The 18483-nt window shown below is 43.4% G+C and overlaps 1 protein-coding gene across 1 annotated transcript in view; it reads right to left on the reverse strand.

The window, feature by feature from the left end:
• Nucleotides 1-18483, reverse strand: part of TTL (tubulin tyrosine ligase) — a 30445-nt gene that overhangs the window by 8977 nt on the left and 2985 nt on the right. The window contains exons 2-5 of the mRNA XM_089693265.1: nt 12384-12462; nt 8696-8946; nt 6798-6933; nt 2109-2378 (exon numbers count right to left, since the gene is read on the reverse strand). Coding sequence (XP_089549391.1) covers nt 2109-2378; nt 6798-6933; nt 8696-8946; nt 12384-12462 — 736 coding nt within the window. The remainder of the gene's footprint in view (nt 1-2108; nt 2379-6797; nt 6934-8695; nt 8947-12383; nt 12463-18483) is intronic.

Raw genomic sequence — 18483 nt, forward strand, 5'->3', positions numbered from 1 at the left:
GCTATCACTGTAGTAGCTGTGACTAATATAGTGGTTGTCAGCTTTCACAGCTATTCCTCAGGTATGCGATACAAATACTTACGTTGGTCTAAACTGCAATAAAAAAATCATACCAAGAGTTCAGCTTTAAAGTGATATTAAAAGGCAAAAAAAGAAAGTAGCTTGCTATGGGTGCATCCAAGTACGCTTAGTCCAGAGCCACTGCTCTGCATGTCCATTTACACACACAGCTGCAGCTTGGCCCCGCCTCCTATCTCTCCTCATTGGCAGTGATTGCCAGCAGTGGGAGACAATGGCTCCCACTGCCGTCTTAGCCAATGAGGAGGGAAAGTCCCCAGAGAGCTGAGGCTCTCATTCACATTGCCGGATCACGATGGGGCTCAGGTAAGTAATAGGGAGGATGGGGGAGGCTGCTGCACACAGGTGTTTTTTTTAATCTTCATGCTTAAAAAAAAAAACCTTCAGCCTTTACGACCACTTAAAAAAAAAAAAGTGTTTCTGTGGTCAATATTGAAAATCATATAATCATTTCCACATTGTATTTTAATTATTTCTAGTCTACTGCTATTATTCTGAAAAATCTTGGAGGTTTAAAAATGTATTCAAAGAATCCTATATATTTACCATCTTGTAATCTGTGACATGGTCACTATACCATGTGAATATGAACTGCTTGTGTCACACATTTCACAAAGCCTGCTGTCTGAACTACAGAGCTAATGAAAGGAGGCAATTTAGGAGGCAGGAACACGCTTTGTAGGCATCAAGGTAACATGGGATATGCAGTACTTAGAAACTGAAGGGAAACTGCAGTAGAGAAGCTGCAAACATGCAAGGAATCCAGTTGTGGAAAGAGTCAGCAGACAGGCAGCTCTCAACACGAAAGATTTTTTTTAAATTAGGTTATATTAGATTATAAAAAATAACTACTGCTTGTGTTATTACAGTTCTGATGTTCTACAATTACAGCATACACTTTCATTGTATATCTCCTTTAACCATTTGCCTACTGGGCACTTATGCACTCTTCCTGCCCATGTCAATTTTCAGCTTTCAGCGCTGTCACACTCTGAATGACAATTGTGCGTTCATGCAACATTTTATCGATATGAAATTTTTATCATTTTTTTCACACAAATAGCGGTTTCTTTTGGTGGTATTTACTTGCCACTGGGCATTTTACTTTTTGCGCTATAAACAAAAAAAAAAGAGCAAAAAATAAAAAAGCTTTTCTTTGTTTCTATTATAAAATTTTGCAAACAGGTAATTTTTCTCCATCACTGATAGGCAGCACTGATGAGGTGGTACGGTTAGGCAGCACTGATAGGAGGCACTGATCAGTGCTGATCCTTTCGCTGACAATTGCTGGTTCTCAGCAATACTTTCCTCACGCTGTGACAGCGTGAGGAAAGTGCAGCTGATAACTAGCAACTGTATTTACAAGGTGATCTGATGTGTCAGTGGACACAGCTGATCATGTGGTAAAAGGCCACTGTGATTGGCCGTTTACTGTATCACGTGATCAGCTGTGTCCGTAGGGGTGTGTTCTGGAATGACGTCCATGGACATCGTACCAGGATTACACAACCACGCTGTAGCCATCATTCGGCTATAGCACGGTTGGGAACTGGTTAATTACACTCCTGTATCAGTTATCGCATTCAGACCATTATTCCATATCCACACTGGCAAGCGTAGTTCTACATTTTACCTCCTCTAATGGGGAGACAACTGTCTCCCAAATGTGTTTCTGTAATTTCACCATGGTACATGCACCCCGGTAAGGACTACAAGTGGTCATGACAGCACACATTGTAAATTCATGGTTAGTGCATGTAGACAGAAAGTTGCTGAAAGAGGCTGGAGCAGCTCAGCAGCACTGAAAAAAAGGTAAACACGTATGGCAATTGTTCATAAGACACAAATGGTGGTTGACGAAAATACTCAGTGCTTTGGAAAACTAACTTTTGCTCAGTTACTGCAGCGTGAAATTTGTGATATGTAGTTAAGCCACAGCAATAAAACAAATATTTATTGCTGATATACACATCATTCCCTGCATGAATCTTACATTGATCACTAAAATGAAAGCTTTATGGACCCTGTACCTTATAATTTCTTTAATCTGCCAGAGGATGCTGTTTTCTAGGTTGATGTTCAGGCTGTTCACAAGGTACTGATTAAACTCATCAAAGAACATCTCATTGCCGTCTTCGTATCGGCCATAGTTTTTTGAATGCTCCTTCTGAATGCAGTGATTGGTCAGGTGACAAGTCATGTCCTGAAAATCAGAATCATTGTATGGTTCCGAGGACGTTCTTAATACACCCTCGCGATACAGGTAGATGTTGTACTGGCTGTCTAAAAGGACCCAGCTTCTACAAGACAAAAAAATACACACAATAAAAAACACTATGATATCAGGTTTAACGTGCGAACAGAAGGTTTGTGAAGTGCAGTTTTACAGGTTTTATTTACCATGTCTTTTCTGGTCGGCAATTGCCAGATAATCTTAGATTTGTTTTATACAAAGTGCATTCAGGCTTGTGTATTAAATTAATATTTTTAACTTTGCTCCCTTGACCTCACCACCACCGAAGAGCTCACTAAGATTTTCTCCGAAGCCTGCCTCATCACCTGCCCCCTGGACCCTGCCCCCACACAACTCCTGCAATCCCCCTCCTCTTCCATCCTATGCTCCCTCACTCACATCTTCAATCTTTCCCTCTCCACCGGTACCTTCCCCTCCCCTCTAAAGCACGCGCACATCGCTCCCATACTTAAACCCTCCCTGGACCCCACTGACCTGAACAACCTAAGACCCATCTCCCTACTGCCATTTACCTCTAAACTCCTAGAACGATTAGTCTACAATCGCCTGGGCTCCCATCTCACCGACAACAACCTTCGCGACCCTTTACAGTCCGGCTTCCGCCCCCTACACTCCACCGAAACTGCCCTACTCAAACTCACCAATGACCTACTATCCGCCAAAACCAAACAGCCACTATACTATACTCCTACTACTTGACCTCTCTGCGGCTTTTGACAAGGTTGACCACCCCCTCCTCCTCAAAAAACTGCACTCTTGGCCTCAGAGACTCCGCTCTCTCCTGGTTCTATCTATTGTAGCAATCCTTCAGTGTTTCCTATAACGCTGCCACCTCCCCTTCACTCCCTTTCTCTGTCAGGGTCCCTCAAGGTTCTGTCCACAGACCCCTCCTCTTCTCCATCTACGCCTCCTCCCTTGGCCAATGGATAAACTCCCACGGCTTCAACTACCATCTCTATGCCGACGACACACAAATCTGTCTCTACCCCTTGCCTCACCCCCTCAAGTCTCCAATCGCATCACCACCCTACTAAGTGACATATCGGACTGGATGTCACTCCACTTCCTCAAACTCAACCTCTCCAAAACTGAGCTTCTAGTATTCCCCCCGGCCTGTGCCCCCCCCCCCCAGACTTCTCCATCAAGATCAACAACACTATCAGTCCCACCCCTCACACCAGGGTACTAGGTGTAATCCTAGACTACAATCTGTCCTTTCAGCCCAAGGTCCAATCACTGACAAACTCATGTAGACTTCACCTCCACAACATCTCCAAGATACGACCGTTCCTAACCTTGGAAACCACTAAGCAACTCATTCACTCCCTTATTATATCACGCCTTGACTACTGTAACTCCCTCCTCACTGGCCTACCTCATCGCAGGCTATCCCCACTGCAGTCCATCATGAATGCTGCTGCCAGACTCATTCACCTTACTAACCGCTCTGTATCTGCCACCCCTCTCTGCCAATCCCTCCACTGGCTTCCAATTGCCCAGCGGATAAAATTCAAAACACTAAACACTGACGAATAAAGCCATTCATAACACTGCCCCTAAATACATCACCAACCTTGTCTCTAAATACCACCCAAACCGTACTCTCCGCTCCTCAAAGGACCTACTACTCTCTAACTCCCTTTCCTCCTCCTCCCATGCTCGTCTCCAGGATTTCTCAAGGGCTTCACCATCCTATGGAACTCCCTACCCCAATCGATCAGGCTATCACCTACTCTGCTCTTTTAGGCGCACTCTGAAAACCCATCTCTTCAGGGAAGCCTACCCCGACCCCAGCTATGACTGGAATCCCCTACTCTTCCTACCACTCCATCCCCCACAGCAAATTTCCTCTTGTACCACTGTCCCCTCCCTTCTAGATTGTAAGCTCCAAGGAGCAGGGCCCTCCAATCCCTCTTGTAATGAACTGTATTGTTGCTGTATTGTCTCCCTCCATAATGTAAAGTGCTGAGCAAACTGTTGGCGCTATACAAGTCCTGTATAATAATAAATATATTTTGGAGAATTTCTTTTCTTTGGAAAAAGGTTTTCCAAGGTACCCATGGGAGATCAAACAAGAGCCACAGACAGGTAGACAAACGCACTGAATACATAGGCAGGCACAGCTACCACTGGTTTATGTCAGGTGAAACATTGCAATCATTTATTCTTAGGAGAAAGACCTGTTGGCACCACCCTGCAAAGAACCAAGTGGAACATTGGGCACAAGTCACTAAGTGGTATCTTACCGCATCTGAGTATGCGGTAGGATACCGCACAGCATTTTTAACTCATGTTTTATTGTAGTAGTGAAAACCATGCGTTAATGTTTCAGCTGTAAGAGGGATTCCCCACCGACAGCTGAATGTAAAAAAAAAAAAAAAAAAAAAAAAAGCATTTCCGGCAATTAAATTTTTTTTTTTTTTTTTTTAAACGGCGTGGGGTCCCCCCCATCCATACCAAGCCCTTCAGGTCTGGTATGGGTTTGGAGGGTAACCCTCACGCCAAAATTAAAAAAAAAAAAAAAAAAACCCAGCATGGGGGTTCCCCCCAAAATCTATACCAGACCCTTTTCCAGCAGGTCAGGAAAGGGGGGTGGGACGGATGAGGCCCCCCCCTCCTGAACTATACTAGGCCACATGCCCTCAACATGGGGGGGGGGGGTGCCTTGCTGTGGGGCACCCCAAAGCATCTTGTTTCAACCTCAGCAACAATGGTAACGCAACCTAAGGAGGCGGCTGCCCACTGCCCCGCAGATCAGCTTGACTGCACCACAGCTGCCCATTCACCTCCAGCTCTCAGGAACAGAGGAGTAGGCAGAAGTGCCCAAAACTAAGGGCAGATGCCCACAGTCAAAATGATGACACGTGTACTGCTCATCCCGATAGGTTGCAAAGCCCCAACCTAAAGTTGGGAGCAGCCCAACTGCATGGTGCAGACACCCGCAGGGGGCGCGAGACACAACACACAGGCCGGTTAGGGGATGAGCACACTTCCCCGCAGAAGCAGCAAGAGGCCAAGGCCTGGGAAAACATCTCCCAGGAGGCTAGCTGAATACCACACAATGTGTCATTGCAAGCCTCTTGCCCCAAACCAACCCAGGGAGAGTGCCCACACACAGTGAACTCATTAGACCCCAAGGGACCCCCCAATGTCTGAGACCCAAAGGCCACCCACCAGTCCGGGAACACTGGTAAACCCTCGCATGAAGGCACTGGCCCTAGGGAAATCACCTCATACAGAACACAGACATCAGCCCAACCGCGAAGGGAGGGGGGCAAGTACAGGAGCCCAGTCCTATAGAGGGGAGGAGGAGGAGAACCCACAAAGACAGACAGCACTAGGGAGCACCCGCGCCACACACCGCATCCAGGGAGGGAAGGGAGGGGGCTTGCTACTTACCAATCCATCAGAGCTTGTGGGTGGCACTCTTGAAACAGATCCTCCTCCCCTCCTAAGTAGGGTGGCTGTTGGCCAAGGCAACATGGTGACGCGGACTCCGGCACACAGTCATTTGTGCCCCGTTACACGTTTAACTCTCTGGCCACCCAATCCAAAATGTGGTATTGTCGCAACCGACCCAGCGCTTGGCTAAAGGTCTGTGCATGCTTGTTGGCCAGACTGAGGTGACCACTGGGTTTAGATTATCCAGCCTGTGGCACAGCCCAGCTTTTAACTGAAGATCTCTACAGGCGAAAATCCCAGATAATAGAGAAAGAAAAAGAAACAAAGGAACTACAGGTCGCAGCAGGGAGCACTAGGCAGGAAGGACTGAATTGCCTATAGCAAAGAGAGAGTTTATACAAGCTTGGACTGCCCGTGAGTGGTGCAGAGTTCTTTTTGCTGCCTAATGTCCTACTGCTGTAGGTGGTAAAATAACCCTATGATAGAGAATAAAAGAGCTGTGTCGGTCAATGAGTGTAAGAGAAATCTATTTATCAGAGTTCCCCTCTCTTTTGTCAATCTGTGAGCCAAATCCAAATCCAAAGAAGAGAACCATCATAGAGGGTGAAGAACATTATATTAAATGGTGAAACAGACTGGGAGTAAAAACCCCAGACACAGTGAGGGAATAAAAAATAGAGCGAATACTGACTTATCCTGCTCTAACGCTTTAAACATGTATATACAATGAAGACTTGGGTACTGAGATCAATACAGCTGTTGCTATAAATACAAGTAGTATTTTAATATGCAAGCTCTATATCAGACTTTTTTTGAACTTTGGTAACTTTCTTACTCAATAGCGTCAATATATAAAGACAGGGTGAAAGAAAACATGCAATTAATCTGCCTACAGCTGTCATTTAACTCCAGGACTGATAAAGAAGCCAGCATTTAATTGATTGCATAAAACGGAGTAATCAGGAAGAACAGTAAATAATTTAACATACAATAGCCAATGTCAGTGATGCATAATCTATTGCTCCCAAAAAATTTTTAGATGACAGTAAAACAGAAATTTTACCTTATATCAAATTTGCGATGTCCTGGTTCTAGTAATAGAGGGTTTTCTAAATACTTTTGAATAACATGGACTTGACCTTGATTGTCTATGAAGTCTAGGAGTTGTGCTGCATCAGAGGATATAAGAATTCCTTTCCCTGAAAGAGATACAACTTCTTAGATGCCAGATATCAAGGACTTTCAATTCAATATATAAGGCTTATACGGTGTTCCTAAAGTATAACTAGAAGCAAAACCAAAGTCCAGTGATGTACCAGTACGTTGCTGGTCCTTGTTGGGTGTATATATCCTATGTTTTTTTTGTTTTGTTTTTTATGCAGCCTGTGGGCTGAATGAAAAAAAAGAGAGAAGAAATCTCTGCCAGAAAAAGTGCGTGGTATGCCCACCATTAGAATATATCGCCCTGCATCCACCCACTTCTAATGGATCACAGATCGCACGGTGCCACTTGCGCCAATTCCAAGATTGTACAAAATGTCTAAATAGTGGCATGCTTGAATAAAAATTGTCCACGTATAAGTGGTACCCCATATGGAAAAAGGATGACACCAAGTCCCAAACTATCTTGCCACTGCTGCCCATGTAGTCTGGGCATCCAGGGGGCTCCACGTTACTATCTTTTCCCTCATAAATCCGAAACTTCTATATATAGCCTTTTGCCCTCTCACAGGTCTTATACATTTTGACCCCATATCTAGCAAGCTTGCTGAGGACAGATAGTTTGAATTCAAGGCGGCCAGAAAAATGAATGAGAGAAAATAACAAACACAGATTTTTTGCTGGGGAGTATAGACATCTGAAAATTTTTGGTTAAGGTGATTTACAAGGGGCCAAATTTTGTGGAGCTGGTCAAATTCAGGGTCACCTTGAGTATGACAGAGTGTATGGTCGTTGAAATACATAAAACACATACTCTCATTTCTATGCCTGGCCATGGCAGCAAAGAACACGGGCATATGATGAATGGGGTCTGCGGACCAATACAACCGCAATTCATTTTTTTTTAGTAATGCCCATGTTGAGGGTTAGGCCCAAATTTGAATTTGGGTTGGCGGCAGTAAATTGTTGTGCATATAAATTGCTTTGATCCACAATCACTGCATTCAGATCTTCCGTGAAAAACAGCTCCAAAAAGGGGGTAGTTAAATTTGCTGTTTCTACCCGCATTCCGGGTTGGGCAGTGAATGGGGGAAGTACGGGTGCTGCAGAATTTGTGGGCTGTCAATCGGGATTTGCAAGCACATCTGGAAGGATACTAGGGGCTCTACGGGCCTGTGTGCGAATTCTTGGTGGTTGCGAGACAATACTTGTGCTCGCCACCGGACCAGCTTGTACTGCACTTACAGGACTCGCCATGTCACCAAGTGATACTGCAGTGCTGGTATGTGAAAGACCAGAATGTACTAGGCTGCTGGTGCTCACCAGTTCTCCAAAAAGGTAGAGCGGCACTAGTACTGGCACTCTGCTGCATATAAGAGTCTTCAAAATTTACCGGCAAGTGCTAGCAGAGATCAGGCCTGATTCTGCGAACACTGCGGTTTTGTGTGCAATGTATCAATGACAGTGACCTACTAACACTGCACTTGCCAGGGCGGATCCTGCTAACGCTGTGTTTTTGGGGACACTATACTAATGTGAACGCTGGTATAGTGCTGTTCTGATCAAAGATATTGATCCGTTCAGACACTATATCAGCAATGGAGGTTTATTGTGTATGCGCATGTTCCTGGCAATCAAGGGGTTAAATGTGATTACTGGTGTACTGACGGGCAATCTGACGCTATCTGAGAGGGAAGCGAAAACCCGGAAGACCGGGTGAAGAACTTTTGCACAGTATTGTATTGTATCTGTCAGAAACTACCAAATTAACAGACATATACAAGATCTTTTAAAGGTGACCTTTGGCGCCTGAAGAGGACTTGGCGATCCACACATTTCCTTTCCCACTCTCTTTTCTTTCATTGAACGATTCCAGGAACTCTTCTCGCTCGTCCGTACGGGTGCTGTTGATTAGGTCTTGAAGTCCTTTCCTCACCTGCCCCACTGGAAACGTCTCAGATTTCTCATTGGTTGGATAAATCACATAGGATTCTGGGAACCATGGACATGATCCAGATGATCCAGAAAGCTGAGGACTTGTTTTTAGGAGTCTAGAAAAAAAAAAAAAAAAAAAGTTTACAACTTAAAGCAATTACGGTTTTAAATTCAGCAATCTAGAGCCACAAGATGAGGGGATACCACATCATTCTACTTTGTTGAAACTTAAAGTAGAGGTCCAGTCAAAATTTAAACAAACTTGCCCTTCAATCCACCGGTGTCCTCGCCGCAGCAGGTTTCACCGGCTGTCCTCTCCCCAGCACCGACATCTTCAGCTTGAGGCTTCAACAGCTGGGTGCCCGCTGCGCCTTCTGAATGGTCCCGTAGTCTTCAGGGACTTGTAACGTGTCCCAGAAGACTACAGGGAAAGTGGGAACAACTTCTGATCGCCTAGGACAGTGGTGGGCAACCTTTTTTTTCAACTGAGCCAAATCTCGCCAAAACCACGATTGAAATTTATTTTGAGAGCCACATTTTTAAAAATGAAAATACATCCCCATATAGTAATTCATCCCGCATATAGTAATTCATCCCCCCTATAGTAATTCATCCCCCCTATAGCAATTCATCCCTCCTATAGCAATTCATCCCTCCTATAGCAATTCATCCCCCCTATAGCAATTCATCCCCCCTATAGCAATTCATCCCCCCTATAGCAATTCATCCCCCCTATAGCAATTCATTCCCCATATTAATTCATCCCCCCTATAGTAATTCATCCCCCATAGTAATTCATCCCCCCTATAGTAATTCATCCCCCCTATAGTAATTCATCCCCCCTATAGTAATTCATCCCCCCTATAGTAATTCATCCCCCCTATAGTAATTCATCCCCCCTATAGTAATTCATCCCCCCTATAGTAATTCATCCCCCATATAGTAATTCATCCCCCATATAGTAAGTCCCCCATATAGTAAGTCCCCCATATAGTAAGTCCCCCATATAGTAAGTCCCCCATATAGTAAGTCCCCCATATAGTAAGTCCCCCCTGTGTCAATTGACTTACCTTTGCTCCGCGCGTTCCTCTCGCCGTGTTCCCGCGCCGTTCTGGTCTTCAGGGCGGACTGTGAGAGGAGAGGAGTTCGTCACGCTGCCCCGCCTACATCCTGGCTGCCCCGCCTACATCCTGACAGCTGCAGAGTCCTGACTTTTGGGGCGGCCGCCCGAGAGGAGGGAGGGGGGCGGCCACCCGAGAGGAGGGAGGGGAGCGGGCGGCCGCCCGAGAGGAGGGAGGGGAGGGGAGGGGGCGGCCGCCCGAGAGGAGGGAGGGGAGCGGGCGCCCGGCACACAGAAGAGCCGCATTTAAGTTTGTAAAGAGCCGCATGTGGCTCGCGAGCCGCGGCTTGCCGACCACTGGCCTAGGAGATCACATCGGAGGTGGGAACCTGTCAAAAATCGGGCTTCCTCGGTCCCCAAAAGGTGCCAATCCTTAACAGGGAGTGGGACTTAGGGAACTTGCTCTTTTTCGGTGAAGCTACACTTTAACCTTTTGTAGGTTAATACAACAGTATTATATTGTTATGTGTAATAATCGGTGTGACAGTAAATACACACAGTTATATGCAGTAATACCTCAAACCCCTGCCCCAACAAAAAATATTAAATTATATTGTTTTGTTTAAAAGTAATCCTAACTGGAAGTGTGTTCATTTAACCACTTCAACACTGGGCACGTTCACCCCCTTCCTGCCCTGCTCAAGTTCTGGGAGGACATCCCTGGACGTTCTCTAACAGCCGTGCATTGGGAGCACTGTGATCACTTTGTGCCTTGGACACAGCAGATCACAGGTCGGGGTAAAGAGCCAATCACAGCGGCCCTTTTACCATGTGCTCAGCTGTGTTGAATCACAGCTGTCACACTGTAAGCAGACCGAAATCCTTTTTCCAGTAATCGGCTCTCCTTTCCTCACAGACAGCATCTGAGGAAAGGAGAGCCCATCTAGGAGGGGTACAGCGAGTACAAAATTTGCACTGATATAATTAACCTCTTTGATACAAGGCACTTTTACCCCATTCCTGCCCAGGCCATTTTTCAGGTTTCAGCGCTCTCACACTTTGAATGACAATTGCGCGGTCATACAACACTGTACCCAAACTAAAATGTTATCATTTTCTTCACACAACTAGAGCTTTCTTTTGGTGGTATTTAATCACCACTGGGGTTTTTATTTTTTGCTAAAACTACCAAAAAATATGACCAAAAATTAAAAAAAAAAAAAAAAAAAAAAAAACACGTTTTTCTTTGTTTCTGTTATAAACGTTTGCAAATAAATAATTGTTCTTCATAAATTTAGGCCAATATGTATTCTGCTACGGGTCTTTGGTGAAAATAACCCAAATTAGGATGTATTATTTAGTTTGTAGGAAAGTTATAGAGTTCACAAACTATGGTATAGATCTGAATATTGATCAATCCTGAAGTACTGACAGCCAATCTAATTTCTTGAGGTCCAAGAATGACAGAACAGTACAGATATCCCCCAACTGACCCCTTTTTGCAGAGTAGACAGTCCGACGTACTTCACAAGAGGCATGGCGAGTTTTTTGAAGTTGTATTTTATTTGTCAATTTTTTCGGAAAATGAAAAAAAATACTACTTTGAGGAAGTGATTTTTTTTCCCCCACAATTTGCTTATAGCAAAGAATTACTTTGCTATAAGCAAGCATTTACCTGAATGACATCGATTCATTCAGGGTTTTTTTTTTTTTGTGCTTAGCTGTGATTTGGCCACGGCTAATCACATGACACAACTGGGCTGTGATTGGCCCAGCTTGTGCATGTGATCGCTGTGACCATTCACAGCTAGACACACTAGTATACAATGGATGGCATGAATGAAGCCATCCATTGTATACAACTGTCACGTGACCTGCTGTGATTGGTCACATGGTACTGGCAACAGGGCCGGTACTCATATTGGTCATCGGCCATGTCCAAGGCACACGGCCAGTGACAGGCTTCGCGGCTCTGCAGGAGCACAAACTGCACATGCCCGAAAGGACACCATATGGCGTCCACCCAGAAAGGTAAGGGTTTTTGCCGGCCGCCATTCGGCCATAGGCTGGGCGGAAAGAGGTTAAACACAATGCCCTGACAATCAGTGCAGCCCCACCAGCACCCTGATTACCAGTGCAGCCTCATCAGCACACATCACTGAAGAAGAAAAATTACTTATTTGCAACATTTTACAGAAAAAACATTTTTTTTTCTTTTTCAAAATTTTCTGTCCTTTCATTTATTTAGCAAAAATTAAAGAAAAAACCCAAATACCACCAAAAGAAAGCTCTGTCTCAAAAATGATCAAATTAATTCAAGTACAGTGTCACATGAGTAATTGTCAAAAGTGTGACAGCGCTGAAATCTGAAAAATTAGCCTGGGCAGGAAGGTGGTGAATGTGTCCGGTATTGAAGTGGTTAAAAGTGCACCACTGAACTGCTTTCATAGGCAAAGTCATAAAATAATAGAAGTAGCAATTAACGGCACTTACTTTACCAAGGAAGCTTTCCGACAAAGCTTATCTGCCCCACGGTAATAATTTACCAGCTGTACTAGTCCAGGTTCATGCCCTGTAGGCAAACAAACAAAAAGAGTAAATACTACAAATAAGAAACCAAAGTTGGCAATACAACAGTTTAATTTAATTCAAATATTTGTAGACAAATAAATTTGTCAGAACATTCTACCTTGCCACCGAGTCAACGAACTTCATTTGAAAGCCTTAAAGTGTTGTTACTAAACCCAGGACCCTGCATTCACTATATCTGGTCTCTCTCAGTACACATAATATGGAAGTGCAATTATTTTAGTAAATATAACCTTCTAAATACCGTTTCTCATCAGCAGTTACAGCAGTCTTGTGACTTCTATCAGTGTTCAGCAGAGCACTGGTTAAAGCTTGTAGGAGGAGTTTTCTTTCTGCTCTAGGAGGATGCAGAACCCCTGACCTCTATCTGGACAGTGCCAAATGGCCCTGTGCTGATCACATGCACTCTCCCAAAAGAAAACAACAAAAAAAACCCTCTAGCAATACACACTAAACCGAGCATGTGCAGAATGGCTACGGTTCAGTCTGTTTTATCAGGAGATAAGACATGGACATTTGAACAAGAGGAGGAGCAGGGAAGTCAGGATCAAACGACCTTTTTACACAATGTAGAGAATTAACCCCTTAGGTTCCCCAGTGAGCATAACAAGCATGCTTTACTGCATATACAGACTGATTTTACTGTTGTGGGTTCAGTAACACTTTAAAAACTACGTTCACGTTTTACAAAAAAGGATAAGTGCACGTTTTGCAGATGCAAAATTGTGCTTTTATTACTTTTTTTTTTCCCCACAGGAGCCTGCAGAGCATAGCACTGATCAAGGTTGCAATATCAGGCTTCCGCAGTCGCTTGCTACTGCTTTCAGCCCGTACCTCTGTGTGGCCTTCCTGTTTGAGAGCTGTACAAAGTGTCAATGAACTACAAGAGCGCTCATCAGTGCCCTCACAGTTCAATGGGAACTACAAGACGTCTGCCACGGAGGTACACAGGCGGTACTTTTAGTTCTATACAAAAAAAAAAAAAACAACTGAACCCCAAAATATGTATAGCCATAGATACGCTGTGTATGATTAAGTGCTCAACCCCTGGTCGCCAAGAAGCCCATTCCCCCCCAGAAAGTCCAAAATAAAATCGAAAAATGAAATATTTCTCAGCATCCAATATAAATAAACGTCCTCAATAAGTAGTCCCAAGTGACTCCTTAATTCTTCAAGGCTTGTATAGTCTCCATTTATGAATCTTCAAAGCAATAACCTCCTCCTCCTATATATAGACTGCACATGGTGCATTACCTTTGCCACACAGTGAAAATGAAACTATAAAACACTCACATAAAAGTGTTCATAACCAGCAAAAACTCCATCAAGTGTCAAACCACATTTGAGATCCGTAATTCCTACTCTTACCCTCTAGGTATAGATTGCTCACTCAAATAAATTTCCAGCATGCGGATACTTCTCCAGAGGTGGTGGAGTATTTATGATTTCACGTAATTGGTGGCCAGTGGTCTGGTATCAAGGGAGCACTGAGTGGCACGATTTGGAAGTTATTTACAGTATCACACTATCTGCAATTCAATTTTTTGCAGGGAATACGTGGTTATGAGGAAGAACTCTGGAGAAGTATCCACGTGCTGGGAATTTATTTGAGCGAGCAATCTATACCTAGAGGGTAAGAGTAGGAATTATGGATATCATATGTAGATTGACACTTGGTGGAGATTTTGCTGGTTATGAGCACTTTTATGTGAGAGTGTTTTAGGACTCATATACACTGCAGCTGATAAACTCACATTTAGGAGCTGTTCAGTGTTTTTTTTCAGCAGCCCCTGAACTCTCCCTAATGTTTTCCTGTGTCCATGTACACTATGTCATGTACAGGCAGTTGAGTTTACAGTCGTTTTTTTGAACGCACCAAACTTGCATTCAGGAGTAGATTTTATCAGTGTTTCAAAAGCCAAATGCTTGTAAACGCAGTTAAATGCGTTCATAAGCATTTGTGTTTAGAAGCGTTTTTTAACTGTTCCATATCCAGATGCTGTCCAGAGCCTTTTTTCATCATCAGAAATGCATGCAAAGCGTTTTCCATGTATTCAAATGGACCTAGCACATCAACAGTCAGTTCCAGATTTCAAGTGAAGGGAAAAAAAAAAAAAAAAATAATGGTAGAACGTGCTGCATTATGCACATGATGGGATCCATAGTGAATACAACCAGAAAAGACATGTAATCTCAACACATACTGCTCTCTCTGCTTCTGCTCTCTCCATTTATCCCAAAAGGTCTGAAATAGTTAATTAATATTTTTCAGTGCATTCTGGGCATTTGGGAAGGTCTCCTGAGGTGATCTTTTAAAAACACTTCTAAACGCGCATAAAACGCGGCATGTAACCGTGGCTAAACTGATGTTTTTTAACCTACGTTTTCCAGCAGTTTCCATCGTTCAGAAGAGTTTTCCAAACGCCCCGTGTACATTAGGCCTTATAGTTTCATTTTCACTGTGTGACAAAGGTAAGGCACTGTAAAGTACGGTCTATTTTTTTTTTTTTTTTTTTGAGGGTTAAAGGAGGAAGAGGAGGTTATTGCTTTGAAGTTTTATAAATGGAGAATATACAAACCTTGAAGAATTAAGGAGTCACTTGGGACTACTTATTGAGGTACTTGTAGTTCATTTACAGAATCCTGTGAATCAATAATGCAACTGTCTGGGCAGAACCCTGCATAGCTGCACTGATTTTGAAGTCTGACAGCGGATGTAGGAAGAGGATCCCCAGCCCACTGTCACTGGAAATGTGGGGGGAGATCAGCATGCTTAGGTTCTCTGCAAGTGTTGTGCATATTTTATTACCGATGTTACCACTGTATTCTATGCAATTGGGATTTTGCTAGAAACTAAATCAAAGATACAGTTACCAACCACAATGACCTAAAATGCACAGATGTAAACAAAGAGTTCCATATAAAAGGTTAACAAAAGCAAACAATGTAACAGACTCCAACATTGCCTAAAGTGACTGGCATTTAGAGGTTACCTAGACAATGGTAATGAGAACTGCAATTTGATCGAGGATGGATGGATTTCATAGGATGCTGTTTTAGTGAAATATGTGCCTGTCTATTCCCAAGGCAGACATCATAAATCATTTTATAGAAGGCAATGGAAAGACAATCCCTGCACAGGCAGAAGGCCTGTGTCAGGATACAGAGCACAGGAACAAGAAGCATTATCAGTGTAATAAATAATCGAAACGTGTGTGGTACAGTTATATCATTACATAATCCAAGCTTAAATTATTTTGAGAGAAATGTAAAAGGTTAAAAGGCAATGAAAGCTACTTTCATACATACTATATATTAAAGCAGTAGTAAACTGGAAAAAAAAAAAAAAGACAAAATTAGGCCCCCGGCGGTTGCAGTCATAATGTGCTAGTATGCACTGCACTGTCACATTATGATTGAGTAACCTGAAACCGAAGCCCTCCAGGGATGCGCCATCACCGCTGTAGGAGCTTCCATTTTTACCCGGTTTTCTATTTGGGTTAGCGGGCTTGGCCGTTTGAATGGCAGAGCCGCAATGACATCACCGCAGCAGCAGAGTTCTGAACGGACGACATAGCCCACTCAGAGCCCAATGCGCATGCACTGGTGACGTTTAGGAGAAATTTACTGTACATACAGGTAAGCCTTACCTTAGGCTAGACAGTGATCATTATAAATGCTAAAAGATCTTTGATTGGAGTTGATCTTTGAAAAAACAGCAAGGATCAATATTTATATCAATAAGTGTCATTTATTGGTTCTGCACTACTTTGTATATGAGCACATGCATTTGGAGATTCCGAAAACCCTGAAGTGGTTTACATACATGTTAAAAAACATGAATTCTGTCCAATGACCAAGGTAAAATCTACATTTTAAACTTTTAGGTATATGTATAGTGCTTTGTGCGCATGTGCAAGCAGTTGCCAGTTAAAGAAAAGGTTAGTGTTAAGGTGGCAGTAAAGCCATTTTGTTCATTTTTACCTACAAGTACGCTAATAAAGCTTACCTGTAGGTAAAATGAGTATCTCCTAAATGTGCCCTGTTTAGGAAATATGTTTGTTTTTTTTTTTAGAGCCAGTGCTCTGAAGGAATGGCATATCTGTGCTGTTCCTTCAGAGCACTGTGCCGTGTCCCGAGACTCCCGTGCGCATGCGCGGGAGTGCCATCGTCACGGTTGAGCCAAATTGATGGAGCTCCTAAAGCCGAAAGACCAGGTGAAGATGGAACCCTCTACAGCAGTGACAGCGCCCCACTGGAGGGCTTCATTTTAAGGTAAGTTGTACATAATGTGCTAGTATGCGATGCAGGAGATTTTTTTTTTTTTTGAGGAGGTTTACTACTGCTTTAACCCCTAGACACCAAGCGCATACAAATATACGGCCTCTCGGAGTCTGGCCATGACGCCGAGCGGCCGCATATTTGCGTACCATTTGAAAATACATATGTGCCGAAAGCACACTCCCAGCACACATGTCCGTGACTCACGGAAAGGTTCCAATCTCCTCTTGCGATCGGTACCTTTTCCGATCATGTGACAGCGAATCATGGCGGTCACATGACCCTAAAACCCCACCCCGTCTCCCGGCTTCTGAAACTCTTAAAGCGCCGGGAGGAACCGATGCAAAGGGGTTAAGGAGGGCTAGGAAGATGGTTGGAGTTAGTGAAACAAAGAGGGTTAAGGATACAGGGAGAATTAAACCGACTATAGATGGATTGATTCTCAGCTGGTTCAGCAGGGGGCGGTTGAGATTTGATCCATCCATAGCAGAATGGATGTACTGAAGTTGATCCATCTTTCAACTTCAGTGCAGCCTGTCAGTCAGATTTTTTTCCATGCAATCATTGCCAGGGGCTATAGCTGCCAGCAGTGATCATTGTGTTCTGCAGGTGAGGAAGGCTCCTTGCCAGCAGAACACAATAGTGCTGTGGAAGGGATTCCCCTATTAACACCAACTGTGTTGATGGGGGAATTGAGCAATCTTCTTTCCTTCCACCCATGGTGGAAGAAAATTAAATTGCATCATTTATGGGCTGCTTTATTAAGACCGTTTGGGATACAGGGAGGTTTAAATATATAGGGAGGTGCCAAAACTATGCAATTCACGCCCTCCCAGAACACACCTCGTGCGTTCGATGTGACTGCTGTGTCTCTTGGCATAGCAGAACACAGATCGCAGTAAAGGGCCAATCACAGCAGCCCTTTACCTTGTGATCAGCTGTGTCCAATCACAGTTGATCACATGTGAACAGACTTGCTGGTTATTGGCTTTGCCTTTCCTCAGCGCTGTCACTGTGTGAGGAAAGGAAGGCCGATAATTGGAAATTCTGACAGTGCTTTGTTTACACTAATCATCAGTGCACTGATTATCAGAGCAGCCTCAGCAGTACCCTTTAGTGCTGCCTATAAGTGCAGCATCATCAGGACCGCCCCATCAGCAGCCTTCAGCGAAGCCCCATCAGCAGCCTTCAGCGAAGAAAATTTTTTTTACATATTCGCTAAATTTTATAACAGAAATTAAACAAGTGTTTTTTTTTTTTCAAAAATGTCAGTCTTTTTTTATTTCTTAGCAAAAAATAAAAAACCCAGTGGTGATTAACCACTTCAATACCGGGCACTTTTACCACCTTCCTGCCCAGACCAATTTTCAGGTTTCAGCGCTCTCACAATTTGAATAGCAATTGTGCAGTCATGCAACACTGTACCCAAACTAAAATTTTATCATTTTGTTCACACAACTAGAGCTTTCTTTTGGTGGTATTTAATCACCACTGGGGGTTTTATTTTATGCTAAATTTACAAAATTAAAAAAAAAAAAAAAAAAAAAAAATGTTGAAAAAAAAAAACACACTTTTCTTTGTTTCTGTTATAAAAGTTTGCAAATAAATAATTGTTCTTCATAAATTTAGGCTAAGATGTATTCTGCTAAATTTCTTTGGTGAAAATAACCCAAATCAGTATTTATTTAGTTTGTAGGAAAGTTAGAGTTCAAAAACTATGGAA

This window comes from Staurois parvus, unplaced genomic scaffold, assembly GCF_062004578.1.
Source record: "Staurois parvus isolate SC_StPar_1 unplaced genomic scaffold, SC_StPar_1.0 ptg000619l, whole genome shotgun sequence".
In the NCBI taxonomy this organism is placed as follows: Eukaryota; Metazoa; Chordata; class Amphibia; order Anura; family Ranidae; genus Staurois; species Staurois parvus.